Here is a 15,908-nt window from a genome sequence, read left to right as displayed (position 1 = left end):
TAGGCCATCACACACCTGCCCTGCGTGCCTCAGCAAGGATGAACTCACTCCACCACCATTGTTCAGAGAGTCTGCACCATTGTCACACAGCACAGGGGCCTCTCAGGAGTTATGACTGTGGTATAGCACAATATTAAACACTTGTGTAGCTGTTCTGTAAACAATGTCTTGGCTTTCATTGAGAGATCCTTGTCAGGGAGACCAATTGGAGGCTTTATTGCAAGGATGTCCCAACAAGGATACTGACATTACTCAACTCTCCCTGTGCCAAAAGTAAACACCAGTCGGAGGGTTTACACTTGAAGGTTTGTCCCAACCTGCCCAGACTTAAGTGTCTAATGTAGGAGAGTTGGGTAGATTTCAGTGGGCAAGTCTAAGCAGAAGAAGCAGTCAAATGAGGCAGACTCCATTGAGACAGAGCACAGAGCGCTTTCCAGCATTTGAGCGATCAACCATAACATTTCAAGTTGGAGTTGAGCAAAACTACAATAAATAAAAACTAAAAACAAAAGTGAGGTCAGTTATTAGGTAGATAATAATCAAAAGTGTATGGCGGGCCGAGAATTACTTTCCGGGCACCCCTCACTCCGGACTAATTGACAACACCATTCGGCCCCCTAGTGGTTCATGATCCGCACTGCAATGACACAGCTACCTGCATTCATCTTTTTCTGTAATAACAGTTGTATTGTATTGTTCAAAATGTGTTGAATGTACACATAGGAAATATAATTAACAAAATAAAGTCAATATTGGGGTGATTTGTTTTATATGTGCTTCTATGAGTGCAAAATTTAGCTACCTTCATAGCTAATTTCATTTTAGCGACTACATGCTGCACTTCGAGTCAGTCATTTAGGTAATTTCATTTACAGTATGCATAACTTGCACTCGGGTAATTAGAGAAGGACTTTCCAAATAAGTAGTTAAGCCACGCCCATATTGATGACGCAACGGTTGACGCCGCTTGTACACGTCGCCTAGTAGGATGTGGCTAATGGAGATGGTAGCGGTGTGTCATACTCACGATCCTGCGCATTTGTAAGAATTCCTTCTACTCTGTGCACATTTTGAACTAAACGAGGAGCGCGCGCACACATACAAACAGTAACACCGTTTTAATGTTTGTTTTAATCTGACGTTTGCCGCAGAAATTAGAACTGTTTCCCTTCTGTTAGCTAGTTAACGGCTAGGCTAACAACCTCGAATGCTAACATTAGCTCAACCAGGCAGTGGACTTGTTTAAATGTATTCGACGAGTGACAAGCGACCTGAAACTGCTCCTTGGAAGGTCTTATCGGCTCCGAATCCACAAGAAAAGAAGGTTTGCGCAGAGGACACTTGGGACACCCAAATATGGCCATATTCCGTCGACTTTGGACGGCAGTGTTTTGCTAGTTGTGGCGTTAAGGACATGGATTTAATCTGTGGAGCTGCACTGTTAGCTGCCAAGCCAACAACAAGAACTTACAGGAAGTTTTAAGGTTTGCTACTTGATGATGTAACCAACGAAATGACAGTTGTGCGCCTAGATTGACTGGTGAAAGTAGATCCATCCATCCAGCTCTCTCTGGGGTGTTACAGTGCTTGTTGGTAGATGCTGCAACTGTCACAAACCGGAGTAATTATTCTGATAACAGCTGCATTTTCTACGTTTTGCCTTCATAATACCCCAATCAAACATTATTACACAGTCGCCTCAACGACTGTAATATCAAGGTAGCACAGCGCTCAGTTTGCTGGGTATTTTGTTGTTGTTTTTTTATGGCACATTTACTATGCCTCTACCTTACTTGGGACAATAGATGGTTGCAATGTGTCACATCACGTAACTTGATTGTGCATAATTAACAAAACAGCAATGAGTGATGTGATAAACATCTTAAACATTATTACAGTTAGTTGGTTACAATATTTCATAGTTGGATGTGTATCAGATGTAGTGTTGGATAGATGTTGTCAAGTTTGAATGGCTTTCTGTAATACAAATATAGGTGTGGTAAGGTTCATGTGCAGTTTTGCACTCACCGTCTGCTTTTTGTCCATCCAGCTACGACTGATTTCAAGCCCTCGAGTGAGATCTTCTGGATTGACTTGCCTGTCGCAACTCAGCTGCCATGCAGCCCCCTCCTCGGACTGGACTTCCGGGAGCCTCCGGCCCTCCTCCTTCTGGACCCAATATGTTCCGCAGGACCAGGCCTGTAAAGGCTACAGCAGGAGCAGCTTCTCCCTTAATGCCACCCTCTACCCAACCCATGACAAATCCCTTTGCTTTTGTCCAAGCTCCCCCTCTTCCTATGGCTACGGGTGGCCTCCCCGTACCCAACAGCAACCCTCTTCTAACGCAAGCCCCACCCAACAACACCTATGCTGAAGCGGGCTCAGGTCTGCCTCCTCAACCGCAGACGTTGGAGAATGTCCCAGCTGCTCCATCTGCCCCCCCGCCGTCCTCTCTGCCAGGGGTGCCCATGTTCAGCCCTCATAGTGCAGCCACACCTGGAGCTTATCAAGCACCAAGTCGTACTGCATATGCACCTTCACATTCTGAACAGGGTTATTTTAACTCGAGAGAACAACCGTCAGCCATTGCCGCAGAACCGCCGTCTGTGCCGTCAATCCCAGTACAGAGTCAGACATTTAATCAGGAATTCCACGGGCAGCCCCCCCCTCAGCTCGTCCCCTTCCAACCTGTGCCTCCTGCTACTACCACTTCTCAAAGGGCATCTGATCATGGAAGTCGCCCTCCATCGGTTCAGAACTATTTTCAACCTACCAATGACCCTCCACAACAGCCTTTTAATATGCAACCCCAAATGTATCCTTCAAGCACGCCCACCCCTCCAACACAATTTGGGCACCACCAAATGCAGGCTTCTCTTCCTCATCAGAACCCTGTAAACCCCCCCAGCTCTCAATGGGCTGGACCAAATGCAACCCAACAGAATAATTCACATTTGCAAAACCAGAGCTACTTAATGCAGAGTTCTGCCCCCCATGACGCATGGTTCAATCAGGCGCCACAGGACCCATCCTACCACCAAATGGGGACTGCCCCTGTTCATCTTCAACCTCAGTCTGATGACGGGGCCTATCAAGCGCCAAACACAGCTCCCCAGCATGGCACTACCTCTGCAACAGTCCCATACTCTCAGGAGTCTGGCGCCCTCTCTATGTTTTTCAATAACAATGATGTAGAAAATGAGGAAACCTTGGCGGGAGAGAGAAATAAGGTCATGAACGGTGTCCCTGAGTCTTCGCAGCCTCAGAGTAACCCACAAGTAGCTGCCCCACCTGCACACAATGTTAGTGCAGATGTTCCCTTTGATAACCAAGGACCGTGTTTGCAGGACAATTCTCACATACCATATATGAGTGATGGAAATGCCACACCACAGGCAACCCCCCCTGATTCACAGTATGACCATGTGGAGAATTTTGAGTGCGTCCCAAATCAAGAAGTACTGCCTAGTGAAACTCCAGGTGGTACTTCGGTGCCTACTGCACATGGAGTTGACACATTTGAACCTGGGCCTAACCTCGAGACTCCAGATTCTGTTCCCAGACCAATGAGGTCTGCAAGTGCATCCTCAAACTACAGTTGTATGAGTCATGGAAGTGGGACTGCCAGCCGTCGACATCAGGGCGTAGTCGGTACCTTTATTCAGCAGGAAAGTCCACGGCCCGCTGATGTTGTAACCCCGCCGCCTCCTGCTGCTGTCGGAGGCTACTTTGAACAGATCGACTCTTCTCCAGTTGGCGATGCGGCCGTGCAGCCGAAGTCTTCAGAGCAGATGTGGTCTGCCACACCGAGCCCACCAAAACCAACAGGAAACTTTCAGGCCAGTGCAAACAGCTCTTTTGAGCCTGTTCGCTCACATGGGGTCGGGGTGCGTCCAATTGAGGTTGACAGAGCAAAAATGGTAGCAGAGGGTGGCACGGATACTACACCTGGCAACTTGGAGCAGCCACCAGATAATATGGAAAATATTTATGGGCCAGGACACCCTCTCCCTGTCGGTGTACCTCATCTGGGAAACCCCACAGTTCAGTCTCACTCCCGACCCTCATCTCGTGCTTATGGCGCCAGTCGGCCCTGTGAGAGCCCTGCCACGACTTTATGGGCCCAAGGCGACCCTACCAGCTTGGGTGCTAACATTCTTTTAGCCCCTGCTGCTCCGACTGTTCTTGCACCTTTAAGGGAGCCTAGTGTTGATGTCATTCAGCCTCCAGAGGATGGCCCACTGGACCTACATCCTCCTCAGAGAATCCAACCAACATCACAGCAACATTTAGAGAATCTTGAGAACCCACCAAAGGTGAGTGAGTTAGACACAACAGACTCCCAAGGAAACCTGGGCTATGCGTCTCTCCTGGTGTCTGATTCGCTCCAGCAGCCTGTTCTGATTGCACCGCCCGTGTCCAATTGCAATGTAATTACCCCCAGTGCCCTTGCACAAGTGACAAGTCACAGTTCCTCAGCTATGAGAACCATCGGACAGGGTGCAAACACATCCCACACAACAGTACAGCCCTCTAATCAGAATCCACTTTACCCACCTGCTTCTACCTCAAACCCCGCCCCTCTCAATCTGACCCGAGATGGTGAAGTGGCAACTTCAGGAGTCGCTTCATCACAGCCTCAACCAGTCCGCCCGCCCTTTTCTCGGGGCCAATCATTGAGTGGAGACACCCGGTTTGATCACCAAGTTAATCCTCCGACTTCTTTCGCAGATGCTTCTGTGCCCAATCACAATCAGCCGTCAAATTATGAACTTCTTGATTTTTCTATGCACCAATCACAAAGCAAAAATCAAGCATCTGGCCATCCTTCAGCTTTACACGAGTCCGCACAGTCGAGTAATGGATTTTACATGCAGGTCACCAAAGATGCACAGCATGGGGTGAGAGTGGATGAGAATGTACAGGCACCCCCAGCTTCGTCATTATCCACCACACAGGTGCCACTGGCCTCTTCAACAATCCCAGGGGTCCCACCAACCACAACTGCTAGCACTCAGCAGCCACAATCCCAACCTCCCAGGACCGCAGATTCAAATGCCACAGTACAGAGACAAGGTGACGCTGTTGTTCCAGTAAGGGCAGCGCAGCCACTGCCTGGCCAGTATCCAAACCAGGGACCCGGTCCTGTTCCCGCAGGTGCTCCTCCTGCTACAGGTCCACCTGGTCCTCCTGTACCTTCCGGGCCACTCCCTCCTGGGTCTTCCCAACAAGCTCCAGGTGAGCCACTTCGACCGCCTTCTGTTGCTGGCAGTCAGCAGGGTTATGGTCCCCCTCCTCCTGGGCCGGGGCAGATGTACGGAGCCTATTATGGAAGCTATGGTGAATACCCAGATGGCCGAGCACCGTATCCTCCTGGGCCCTACCCACCTGGGGATCCTAGAGCTCTGCAGTATTATCACGTATGGCATATTTGTTATACTTCAAAGTACCCTCAATAAACCTTTTTTTCATTCTGTTAATATTTCTTTTCTCTCAGGATGGATCCTATAGAGGCAGAGGAGATCCATGGTATGGTCGGTACGAGGGCCAGAACTCAGCCTACCGTGACCCAAACTATCAGTATAGAGAGCCTCAGTTGGAGCGACCCAGCTCCAGGGCTAGTCAGTACTCTGACAGGCCCCCATCCAGGTAGGTTCATTTATGTTTTCTTTTGTTTTTCCTGTATTTGAGCTTCGACCTTCACTTCCTCTCGGCTTCCTTCTCCTTTTAAGGCAAGGCTATCCTGACGACTACAACAGAGCGAACCGAAGTGCCTATGATGAATATTATGCAAATTACGGCAAGCACTATGATTATGCAGGTATGAGATATTCCTAGTTTTAAAAAATGTGTGCACAAACATGTATAAAATCTTCTGTATGGGTACTGGTTTTGAAGATTTGCCTATTTACATAAAGGATACAACTATGGACAGTTTGACCCCCGATACAGAGGATACTATGATCAGTCCTACTGGTCTACTTATGATGAAAGCTACAGAGGCAGAGACAACTACTACAATCAACAAATGTATCCTACTAGGTATGCAGTTGCGAAAGTTTTATGACAGTTATAGTTTTGTCCATTTTTTGGTAAGATAAACACTATCATTCTTCTTACAGGAAAGATGGCTATGAGGACCAGTGGCGGTACTACCCTGGTTATGATAGCAGTTTCGATGATGATTACCGCCGGCGTGGAGAGGCGTACAATGATGACTTTGACCGACGCAGCGTACACAGCGAACAGTCTGCACACAGTGTGCACAGCTCTCATAGCCACCACAGCAGGCGCAGCAGCTTCAGCTCAAGGTCTCATCAGGTACATGCATATGTTTAGCCCTTGAATTATGTATTTATAACCTCTTTTCTAAAGCATTCTAATGAATAAAATAGCGCTAACATGTATGTTCTTCCTGACACTGGTTTAAATGCCAGCGACTAACCTCTCCCGAGAGTAATTGTTGTCCTTCCCCCATACAGAGTCAGGCATACAGGAGCCAGCCAGACTTGGTGTCAGCAGTCTATGATGCAACAGCATCCACTTTAGCTGTGGATTATTCCTATGGACAGTACCCAAACCAGACCGATGCCTCCCAGAATTATGGGCAGTACCTGTATCCCTCTGAGTACACAGCAGACAGCACCTGGGCTGCCACTGAACAGCGTAGGGTTTCATTCCCGTTTAAGGCATTTGTTAAAGAACGATTCCTTCTATCTCTCACTTTGCAAATGTTCTCCCGGTAGAACCCCCGCGTCCTGCAACTCCAGAGAAGTTCACCATGCCTCACCGTTGTGCTCGCTTTGGGCCCGGCGGTCATCTGGTTCAGGTTCTGCCCAATCTTCCCTCAGCTGGACAGCCGGCTCTTGTTGATATTCACAACCTTGAGGTACATTTTTAATTGTTACATTGTTGCGTCGTGAGACAATTATTTCACATGTAGTATATTTTAGACATTTAGCTGGGTTTGTGTTGCTATTTCAGACTATGTTGCAGAACACTTTGGATCAGGAAGAACTCCGAGCATTTCCTGGACCGCTTGTTAAGTACGTGTTTTGAGAAGTTCTTCACAACATTTTCAGATTTGTATTAATTTGTGCATATTGTTATATCATACCCATCAGGGAGGAGACCCACAAGGTGGATGTCATAAAATTCTCCCAGAATAAAGCGCTCAAATGTTCCCATGACGACAACCTCTTAGACAGAGACTCTGCCCGCCTACTTTGGGACTTCATTATGTTGTTGTGTAGACAGAATGGGGTAAGGATTGACTGAATGTGACACAAAAGACTCCTATGAATCACTTTTGTAATGGCGGACACAAATTTCTTACCGTTACACTGTGTTCATTCAAGACCGTGGTTGGCACCGACATTGCTGACCTATTGTTGAAGGAGCATCGCTCCGTGTGGCTACCAGGCAAGAGTCCTAATGAAGCTAACTTAATTGATTTCAACAACGAACCGCTGGCCAGAGCGGAAGAGGAGCCAGGAGCTGGGCCACTGTCCCTTCTGTCTGACACTTTCATGACGGTCCCAGAAAATGTTGGTAAAGAAACAGAACGCTTCAGAGAGTTGCTATTGTTTGGCCGCAAGAAGGTAGGAAGTACTCTAATATGTATTTCTGTATTTCTTTGATGCAAAATATTAAAACATGCTATTAATTTTTCTACACGCTAGGATGCACTTGAAGCTGCTATGAAAGGCGGTCTCTGGGGCCACGCCCTCCTTCTGGCCAGCAAGATGGACAACAGGACACATGCACGTGTTATGACAAGGTGAGCTATGAACTTGCCTATGCTTTTTAATTTTATCAGCCTTTTGAAACGGCGCACAGTTGTCATCTATTTTTGTCCATGCCAGGTTTGCCAACAGCTTGCCCATCAATGACCCTCTCCAGACAGTGTACCAGCTCATGTCGGGGAGGATGCCTGCGTCAGCTACTGTAAGTCTGTTGGATTGATAAAAATAGGTAGCGTTTCACCTATGCAAATATTATCAACATTTCCCCTTGTTCATAGTGCTGCGGTGAGGCAAAGTGGGGCGATTGGCGCCCTCACCTGGCTATGGTGCTGTCTAACCTGACACACACTTTGGACCTTGATACACGCACCATCACCACCATGGGAGACACTCTTGGTAGGGTGATACCCGAATCCTAACCATTTGTTGTCTCAAGCACCGCAATAGTGTTGTTTTAATGTTTGTGTTTGCCAGCGTCCAAGGGCCTCATTGATGCAGCTCACTTCTGCTACTTGATGGCTCAGGTTGGCCTTGGTGTGTACACAAAAAAGAGCACCAAGATGGTTCTGATTGGCTCCAACCACAGGTAGTGCACCGATGGGGGCATATTTAATCAGACATAGTAGCCCACATATAACGTTGACGGTTTATATCTCCACTTTCAGTTTGTCCTTTTACCATTTTGCAACCAACGAGGCAATCCAGAGGACAGAAGCCTACGAGTACGCTCAATCGTTGGGCTCCCAGCCTTGCTCACTGCCAAATTTCCAGGTATATTCTAAATATATTTATATTTACAAATGGTCATCAAAAGAGGAACTAACCTTTTTGACCTTGTGCGCTGTCGAAGGTCTTCAAGTTGATCTATGCATGCCGTTTGGCTGAAGCTGGTCTAAGTGCTCAGGCCTTCCACTACTGTGAAGTCATCTCTCGGACTGTCCTCATGCAGCCGTCCTACTACTCCCCTGTTTTCATTAGCCAGGTTATCCAGGTAAGTTCCTCCCTTGTCTTTTCACTTCCTTTCACTTCTGGAGACAAACAAATGTCAATCTTATGTTAAATGTTGACAGATGTCTGAAAAGTTGCGATTCTTCGACCCCCAACTGAAGGAGAAGCCGGAGCAGGAATTGTTCAATGAGCCAGATTGGCTGATCCAGCTCAAACAGCTGGATGGGCAGATCAGGGTAAGCAGGAGGACAATTTTAGGCTTTCTGAAATGAAAACCCAATTTGGGGGGAATAACTCATGACCGACATTCTTCCTTAGACGGGGGTAATCACTTACAACCCTGACAGAATGACTCCAACACAGTTTTCCAGCAGCAGTCCCAGCTCAGATCTAGATCAGCCGAGTATACCTGAACCTTACAGCACTTCAATGGAGCTGGATGGCCCCACCCCTGACAACCCGTTGATGAGCTCATTGGTGCCCGGGCCTCCACCCCAGGGTGTACAGCTAATGCCCCCAGGTTTGTGGATTCTTGTGATGATCTATTTGTGTTGTGTTCAATCCGTCCTGAATGAGAGCCATGTTGCTTTTCCATTAGCTCCCACCTCCATCCTCCAAGATGGAATGGCTGCACCTCAGCCCCATTGCGACGTGCCCCAATTCTACCCAGTTCCACCCAGCGGAGTTCCCGGACAGCTTACTATGTCAGGCTACCCTCCGCAGGATGCCGCATATGCTACTCCCCACTTCCAACCCCCACCTGAGCAGTCGGAAATGTATGCTGGATCTTATCAGCAGCCATGCCCCCCGCCTTCTCAAGTAGGCCAGATGCCACCACTCATGCCCCCGCCTCAGATGCCGCATTCACCGGCGCAAATAAGCCATCAGATGTCTCCTCAGCTACCTGTGCACATGCCACCTTCACCCGGTGGTATTCCCTCCCTCGAGCCCCCGTCTCACAGCCCACCAGATCAACCCATGTCCAACTCCCCACACAGAAGCTCCCTCACACCTCAGATGGATTTTTATGACCACATGGCACAGCTGGTTAGTGACATAACAGCAAGACACTCTTCAAAACATTGAAATGATTGATTGATGCCGTTGTATGGACTATACTTAACTCTCCGTGTTTTGTGCAGGGTCCTGGGAGGAGATCAAGGACTACATCACAGTCTTCTGTGCACCGGGTGCGTTAGTGTTTCTTCCTTGATATGCATACAGCCTGGTCACAAGTGCTTTGTTCTCAAGGCAAAAGCATCTGCTGGAGCAACTCTGGAGCATCAAGTTTTATCTAAAGATGTGACCAGTGGGTCTTACTTAGTCTTGAGGATTGTCTTGTTTACAGGCCTCGGGGCTTCGCTCTCGTACTACTTCTGAGTCTTCAACTCACTCCGGTGGACGTGAGAGGAGCAATTCGGCTGTTAAGCAGGCTTCTCCTCCGCCGCCCTCTATTCCTGAACAACCCCGCAAAGAGGAGACCAAGAAAGCCAAAAAGGACTCCCCTAAAAAGGTTTGTTTTTGCACTCACTTATTCAGATCTCCATTGTTTTACCATAACGGTGTTGACGACGGATTTGTCTTACTAACACACAGGGTGGCGGTGGCGGTGGCGTGGGCTGGCTGACGTGGCTCTACAGGAAGGGCAAAAATGAGGCTCACTTACCAGATGACAAAAACAAATCTGTAAGCCACCGATCTTTGCAAAACACTTGATTTTGTACCCGCGACCAGTCATGATAAGAAATCACTTTGTCAGATTGTGTGGGACGAAAAGAAGCAGAAATGGGTGGACTTGAACGAGCCTGAGGAGGAGGTTTGTATTGGTATTTAAGGGAGTTTTACTAAGAACAGAATACTCAAAGTGTCTTTTCCTATATTAGAGTAAACCCCTTCCACCACCACCTTCGGGGTTCCCCAAAATGGCTCCCATGCCTGCTCCTGCTGGGCCTGCCGCACCCCCAAGCAGCGGCCCTCCAGTCAATATGTTCTCCAGGAGAGCTGGTAAGACGAGGATTATTCAAAGATGTCTCCAGACGATGTAAGTAACCAGGTTTGGGGGTTTCCTCCTCAGGCATCAAGAGCCGATATGTGGACGTGCTGAACCCAGGTGGAGCTGCTAAACCAGCTGGGTTGGCCCCTGCTCCCCCTATGGACCTCTTTGCCCCTCTCGCACCAATGCCCATGCCCACAAACCTATTTGTGCCTAGTTCAGGTGTGTGACACAGACAGTCATGTTTTATGGGCGCTACAGCGAAGAGTTGAAGTGATGACTACATTTGTCTTTACTGTAGTAGCCCCCAGTGATCAACAACCTCGAGAGGGCAGTGAAGGGGGGAATCAGGAACAGTCCACACCAAACAGCTCTGTTCCACAGGTATCTGGTTTTAAATCATTGGGAGACCTTCATTTTTTGGGAGGTTTGAACCAGGTGCAAACCCTAAACTTTTGATATTCTAATAATTATTTTGTCGTTATACCAGATGTTCAATCCAACGCTGTTACCGCCTGTCCCACAAGGTCCTCCTGTGCTTGATGGCTCGCAATCTGGAGAGGTGAGATAAATTGCTGCTTTGTCTTTTAGCGAGCTTAAAACCTCCTTGATGCTCGACACCTAACGGCCACGCGTGTGCTGTTTTCTAATTGTTTTGACTGTGAGCACATGGCACCATGTAAGATAGCATGTCCATTGGAAATCTTTTAGTGTTCAGCCTTGTTAAAAATCATTCTCTGCTGAAATCGTAATTGTCTTCATGTCTGTTTCCTCCCCACCCTTGAGAAGAACCATCGTTTCCACATTTGAGCTAGCGAGCTGTGACATAATCTGATGCATGGGAGATGATTAATAAGGCTTTGTGGTTTGTTTATTTCCCTTGCTGTCCTCAGCTCTCACGTTCTAGCTCAATGAGTTCTTTATCACGCGAAGTGAGTCAGCATTTAAACCAGGTACTTTTTTTAAAATGAGGTTTGCAAGTGGCTCACAACCTGCCTTACCCCTCTCTACATGCCCTACACGCCGCCGCCTGAGCTGCTCGCTCTCGCCTTGTCCATTGCATCAGTAGTAGCACGCTTCACCTGTTTGCCGTCCATCTAATGTGGGATGTGTGCCTGCTTACTACCTGCCTGCCGTCTCCAGCATTTATTATAACTTTATTTATAACTTCTGAGAGAGGACTTCACCCGACAGCTACCAAATACAAAAGTTGCAATATGTGCTCATCTTGTGCAGTACATTTATAGTGCAGCATGAGGCCCAAATATAGAAATGATTCAAATAATGCATTATTTTATGTACTGGTTAGCTGTTATTGCAAGCAATAATTGGTGGGAAGTTGAAGAATGCTGCATAGTAAAACAGGTAAAACGGTGAGGCAAGGAAGTGAAGCATGCCACACTGTCATCAGATAAAGAGCACAGCATGCTGGGTCGTCATGGGTCAGAGTAAAGTCATGCTTGGTTGTCATTGGCCAAAGAGGGAAACGTGTTAAATAGTCATTGGTCAGAGAGTGAAGCATCCTGGGCAGTTATTGATCAGAGAGTGAAACTTACTGAGGAATCATTGGTCAGTGAACTAAGCATAACCAATGGTCAGAGTGTGAAACATGTCATGTAGTCATTGATCAGCGGGTCAAATATGTTGAGTCGTAGGTCAAAGAGTGACGTCTGCTGGGTAGTCATTGGTCAACAATTCAAGCATGCTGGAGACACGTCCTCCTTTTTTGTTGTGATGCAGCTCCATTAACCCTCCATAGTATTTGCATGGTTACTAAACAACGTGAAATATTGCTCCCACTGGTTTTTTACTATTAATATCATTTCCTTAGCTTGTGTTGTTGTAATATGAGGGCGACACTGGGACTGCATCTTTTTTGTGTTACGCCTTCACACCTCAACAGAGGCAGCATGGAGACTGTCATAAACCTTGCGTCTCTCTACAGAGTCATCTCGGCCCGAGGAATGCACCTGTTGGAGGCGGCGCCTTTTTGTAACCCTGCATAGGTGACACTCACAGATCACTACCTCTTCTTTAGCCCCACCCCCCAACTTTCCATTCAACTGTTTACTTTTCTCATATAGGTAATATCAGGAGGAGCTGACGAAGTGAACATCTCAACGGTAAACACTTGTCGGATGGGATGGTGTTCTACTGCCTGGAAGTCAATGAAGCATGAGGACGTGCCGCTGTCTGTCTGAAGGAACCTTTCTCGGTGGATGAATGATTGCCATCGTGTCAATCAAACAGCTTAACCACTCCGTTCCTCTTTAATTCCACAATGGCCACAAATATATTTTTAAACAAACATGGTGTTTGTTCATGAGCAGAAGGCATCAGTGCACAAATAAAAAGCGCCATCTGCTGTCCAACTTAACCGTTAGCACAAGCAGCATCCCATATCTTCTCAGTCTTGTCTTAAAAGTGTAAATGTTTGAGTGATTTAGTGTGAGATGGATAGAAAGAAAGAAGCACCTTTTTATATTTCATATTGTGGTCTCGTATGCTGTTTCACTGGAGACGGCATGTTTTGAGCAAGAAGAATGACTAGTGTCTGTAGTGCATCGTCTGCTGTGTTGTGTGCTTTCCCTCCTCTTGTCAATGACTACAAGAAAACAGACTGGAGGTGGATTAATTCTGCCATGTGAAGATGCCGCATGTTTCCACATATTTATTGAAATGCTCTCCTGTCAATTTGTGACTCAACTTTGAAGAGTCTTTGGTCTCACTTTGGCCCAAGTATCTCCCGACCAACAAGTGATGTCTTCAAACCAGCAGGAATCATGAACAGTGCAAAAAAAAAAAAACCTGATAAAATAAATCCAAATATTTGTATATCAGATGGATTGTATTTATGAACTTTAGGCTTAAAGATATCCGTGTGTATGTGTGAGCGAGTGCATGTGTGGACAACTCATTTTTTTGTGTGATTAGCTTTGAAGCATCTGATTTGCCGCAAATGTCATAAATAAATGTTTGTATAGGCCGCCTATGCTCCAAATAAATCTATCTACATTGTGAAATAAAAACGTACTTTTCAGTACAATAATTTACTAACATTTTTAATTGAATTACAACTCCCTCGTCTCACCTTGTATTTCATTCACTTTATTTTGTAGACTTGTAATATTTGAAATGGTCCCCTTCCGTTTCAGGAAAGCAAGTTGTTTTCAACTTATGTAAAACACAACAGGCAAATACTGAATAAAGGTATATTTGCATTCTGTAGTGCTTTGAAATGTGTCCATATGGAGTCATTGAAAAGGACGAAACAAACAAACAACGTGTACCATTTGTGCAGATTTTATACAATCTACCCGAAGAATTTCATCCATCATTGCACATCTTATTAGTCAAAATGTGTAAACTTTTAATCACCCATGTAGTCTTCTTTCCCCCCACCCCCAACCCTACATCACCAAAGATGTATTTTTACATGTGTCCAGTGTCCAGTGCCGCTTGTGCTTTCTGCACAGCAGCGACCAGCATGGTTCGCTCACTTAGCAGCCGACGCACAACACTTGCATCCATCTCCAGCAGCATGCCTACACAAAGAGGGAACTGGACATCAACTCATTCAATACCAAAGACGTATGCGGCCGATCCCAACAACAAAAATGTCTTTTATAGTTTTGGGGGGAGGGGGAGCAAACAGGGACCATGACGCAGCTCCCCACTAATTCATTTTGAAAAATGGCTGAGATTGAATGAATAGGTGTACATAGTTGGCTTTTTTCCATACCCTAACAACAGTATCTTTTTGTCTTGTGTAGCCCCTAAGCCTTTTTGTCATATCATGAGTACCCCTACGCTCATATGTGTTGATAATTCTAATTGTTGGTGCAGCTGTGCTACAGGTTATTGTCTCCCTGAGGAAACCAGCTGGAGTGCACACGTTCCATCTGAGAAGAAGGTGTAACACACTGTAGTCTCAGCTCACCTGTGATTTCATGTGCATGACAGTGGTCCAGTTCCTCCACCAGTGAGAAGAGCCTGTCTCCCAACCTCTCTGAATCTTCGGTGTCCGATGAGTCACTGATGTCGGTCTCTTCCACATGCTGCCTGCAAACATGAGAGGTTTCACTGTGCTGGAGTTCCACTGCAAACATTGAAATGATGAATAAAGCACAAATAGAAGTCACATACTCTTTTAAAGTCTTGAGAGCTTTGTTCACCTGCTCTTCCAGCTGCTTGGGATCTGAGAGGAGGTTTAAGACGGCCTCCTTGTGCTGCTCCAGTAACATGCCTTGTGGAGTCAATCACAGCTACTTTTGACCTGTGCTGTTGTTCAGTGATTCACGTGATGCAAAACAATAGGAAATGAATCTAACCTGTGATCTTCTGTGAGTAGCCGGTGTTGTAAACATTTACTAGGTCAAAAAGCTGCTCGCCCAAAGAGTCAGAAGACACAGAGGCGTCATCTTCATCCTTACTCGTGATCTTGCTGCAACAAAACATGTTTATGAGTCAAGTAAAGCCATCATTTAATTGAAATCCACTACTGCGTGTACCTGGGCTCCTCCTGGTCCACCTGCAGTGCTCTCACTGCTTTGTCTACAGCTGCAGTGAGCATGACCTCATCCTGCAGGATCTGACCCAAAACGTGACCAGGAAGTTCTAGCAACATACCTGAAGGAGATGCACGCAGGTGCATGTTAAATTTTAAATGTCGGCTGAACTTGCTGATATAGATGACAGTGTTTTGGAAGGTATTTTTACCCACCTGTCAGTTTTCCAGCATTCTCGCTGTGTTTGGGGTAAATGCGACTATACAGCTGCTCACCAAGTGCTTCCTCCTCGTCCATGTTAGCTCACATTTAAGCAACTGTGTTATTTCACTGGAGCGTGTCTTCGAAAGGAGCCTACCTTTATAACGATTTTTCCCATTTCCTTAACTTTTGAGTTGGATCTAAAATACTAATATGTAAACAAGGTAATTGTTTTTTGTTTTCAATTGACACTCACAATTGTCATTTATTTCGTTTCTCAATAGTCTTCCTGTAGCCTGAAATATGTTGACACTTGCCTATTAAGCGACCATTCATAAACAGGAGTCGCATAATGATGACGCATCGTCAAATGACGCGTGCAGTTGTGATGTGTTCATTCGCCTCTTTTACAAAAAATAGTGCTTACCTGAAATTTTAATGTAAAACACACCGAGTATTTTTAAAATGCAAATTTTATTTAAGTAATGTTGTAATACATCATTTGGATTGAAC

At 46.3% G+C, this 15,908-nt stretch overlaps 2 protein-coding genes across 7 annotated transcripts; one reads left to right on the top strand and one right to left on the bottom strand.

Annotated features, from left to right (window-relative positions):
• The first annotated feature begins 967 nt into the window (after nt 1-967).
• sec16a (SEC16 homolog A, endoplasmic reticulum export factor) lies at nt 968-13,763 on the top strand. Of its 6 annotated transcripts, XM_078794263.1 has the most exons (32): nt 968-1,041; nt 2,051-4,316; nt 4,878-5,420; nt 5,498-5,649; nt 5,733-5,821; nt 5,919-6,042; nt 6,123-6,321; nt 6,483-6,666; nt 6,747-6,889; nt 6,985-7,046; nt 7,125-7,263; nt 7,359-7,601; nt 7,683-7,780; nt 7,866-7,947; nt 8,024-8,141; nt 8,220-8,331; nt 8,411-8,516; nt 8,596-8,736; nt 8,816-8,929; nt 9,012-9,213; nt 9,292-9,740; nt 9,836-9,883; nt 10,042-10,206; nt 10,290-10,379; nt 10,453-10,509; nt 10,577-10,697; nt 10,768-10,908; nt 10,988-11,070; nt 11,177-11,248; nt 11,580-11,639; nt 12,632-12,692; nt 12,771-13,763. In XM_078794263.1, exons 2-31 carry the CDS (start codon nt 2,118-2,120, stop codon nt 12,680-12,682), a joined length of 6,387 nt encoding a protein of 2,128 aa, XP_078650389.1. In that variant the 5' UTR covers nt 968-1,041; nt 2,051-2,117; the 3' UTR covers nt 12,683-12,692; nt 12,771-13,763. The 6 variants fall into 6 exon arrangements, with proteins under 6 accessions (XP_078650389.1, XP_057904570.2, XP_078650385.1 ...); XM_058048587.2 differs by having other exon boundaries at nt 2,051-5,420; nt 10,991-11,070; XM_078794259.1 differs by having other exon boundaries at nt 2,051-5,420.
• On the bottom strand, nt 13,506-15,753 carry LOC131102952 (uncharacterized). The gene is made up of 6 exons (XM_058048673.2): nt 15,410-15,753; nt 15,198-15,315; nt 15,018-15,130; nt 14,833-14,932; nt 14,627-14,748; nt 13,506-14,231 (listed from the first exon to the last, which is right to left on the bottom strand). The coding sequence occupies exons 1-6, from the start codon at nt 15,489-15,491 to the stop codon at nt 14,119-14,121; spliced, it is 648 nt and encodes a 215-aa protein (XP_057904656.2). The 5' UTR covers nt 15,492-15,753; the 3' UTR covers nt 13,506-14,118.
• Between the last annotated feature and the right edge of the window lie 155 nt (nt 15,754-15,908).

The sequence above is a fragment of the Doryrhamphus excisus genome, linkage group LG10, assembly GCF_037039965.1.
Source record: "Doryrhamphus excisus strain RoL-2023G ecotype Guam linkage group LG10, RoL_Dexc_Guam_v1.1, whole genome shotgun sequence".
Classification (NCBI taxonomy): domain Eukaryota; kingdom Metazoa; phylum Chordata; class Actinopteri; order Syngnathiformes; family Syngnathidae; genus Doryrhamphus; species Doryrhamphus excisus.
The sequence above is the reverse complement of the archived record's forward strand: the minus strand, read 5'-3'. Positions and strand labels throughout refer to the sequence as shown.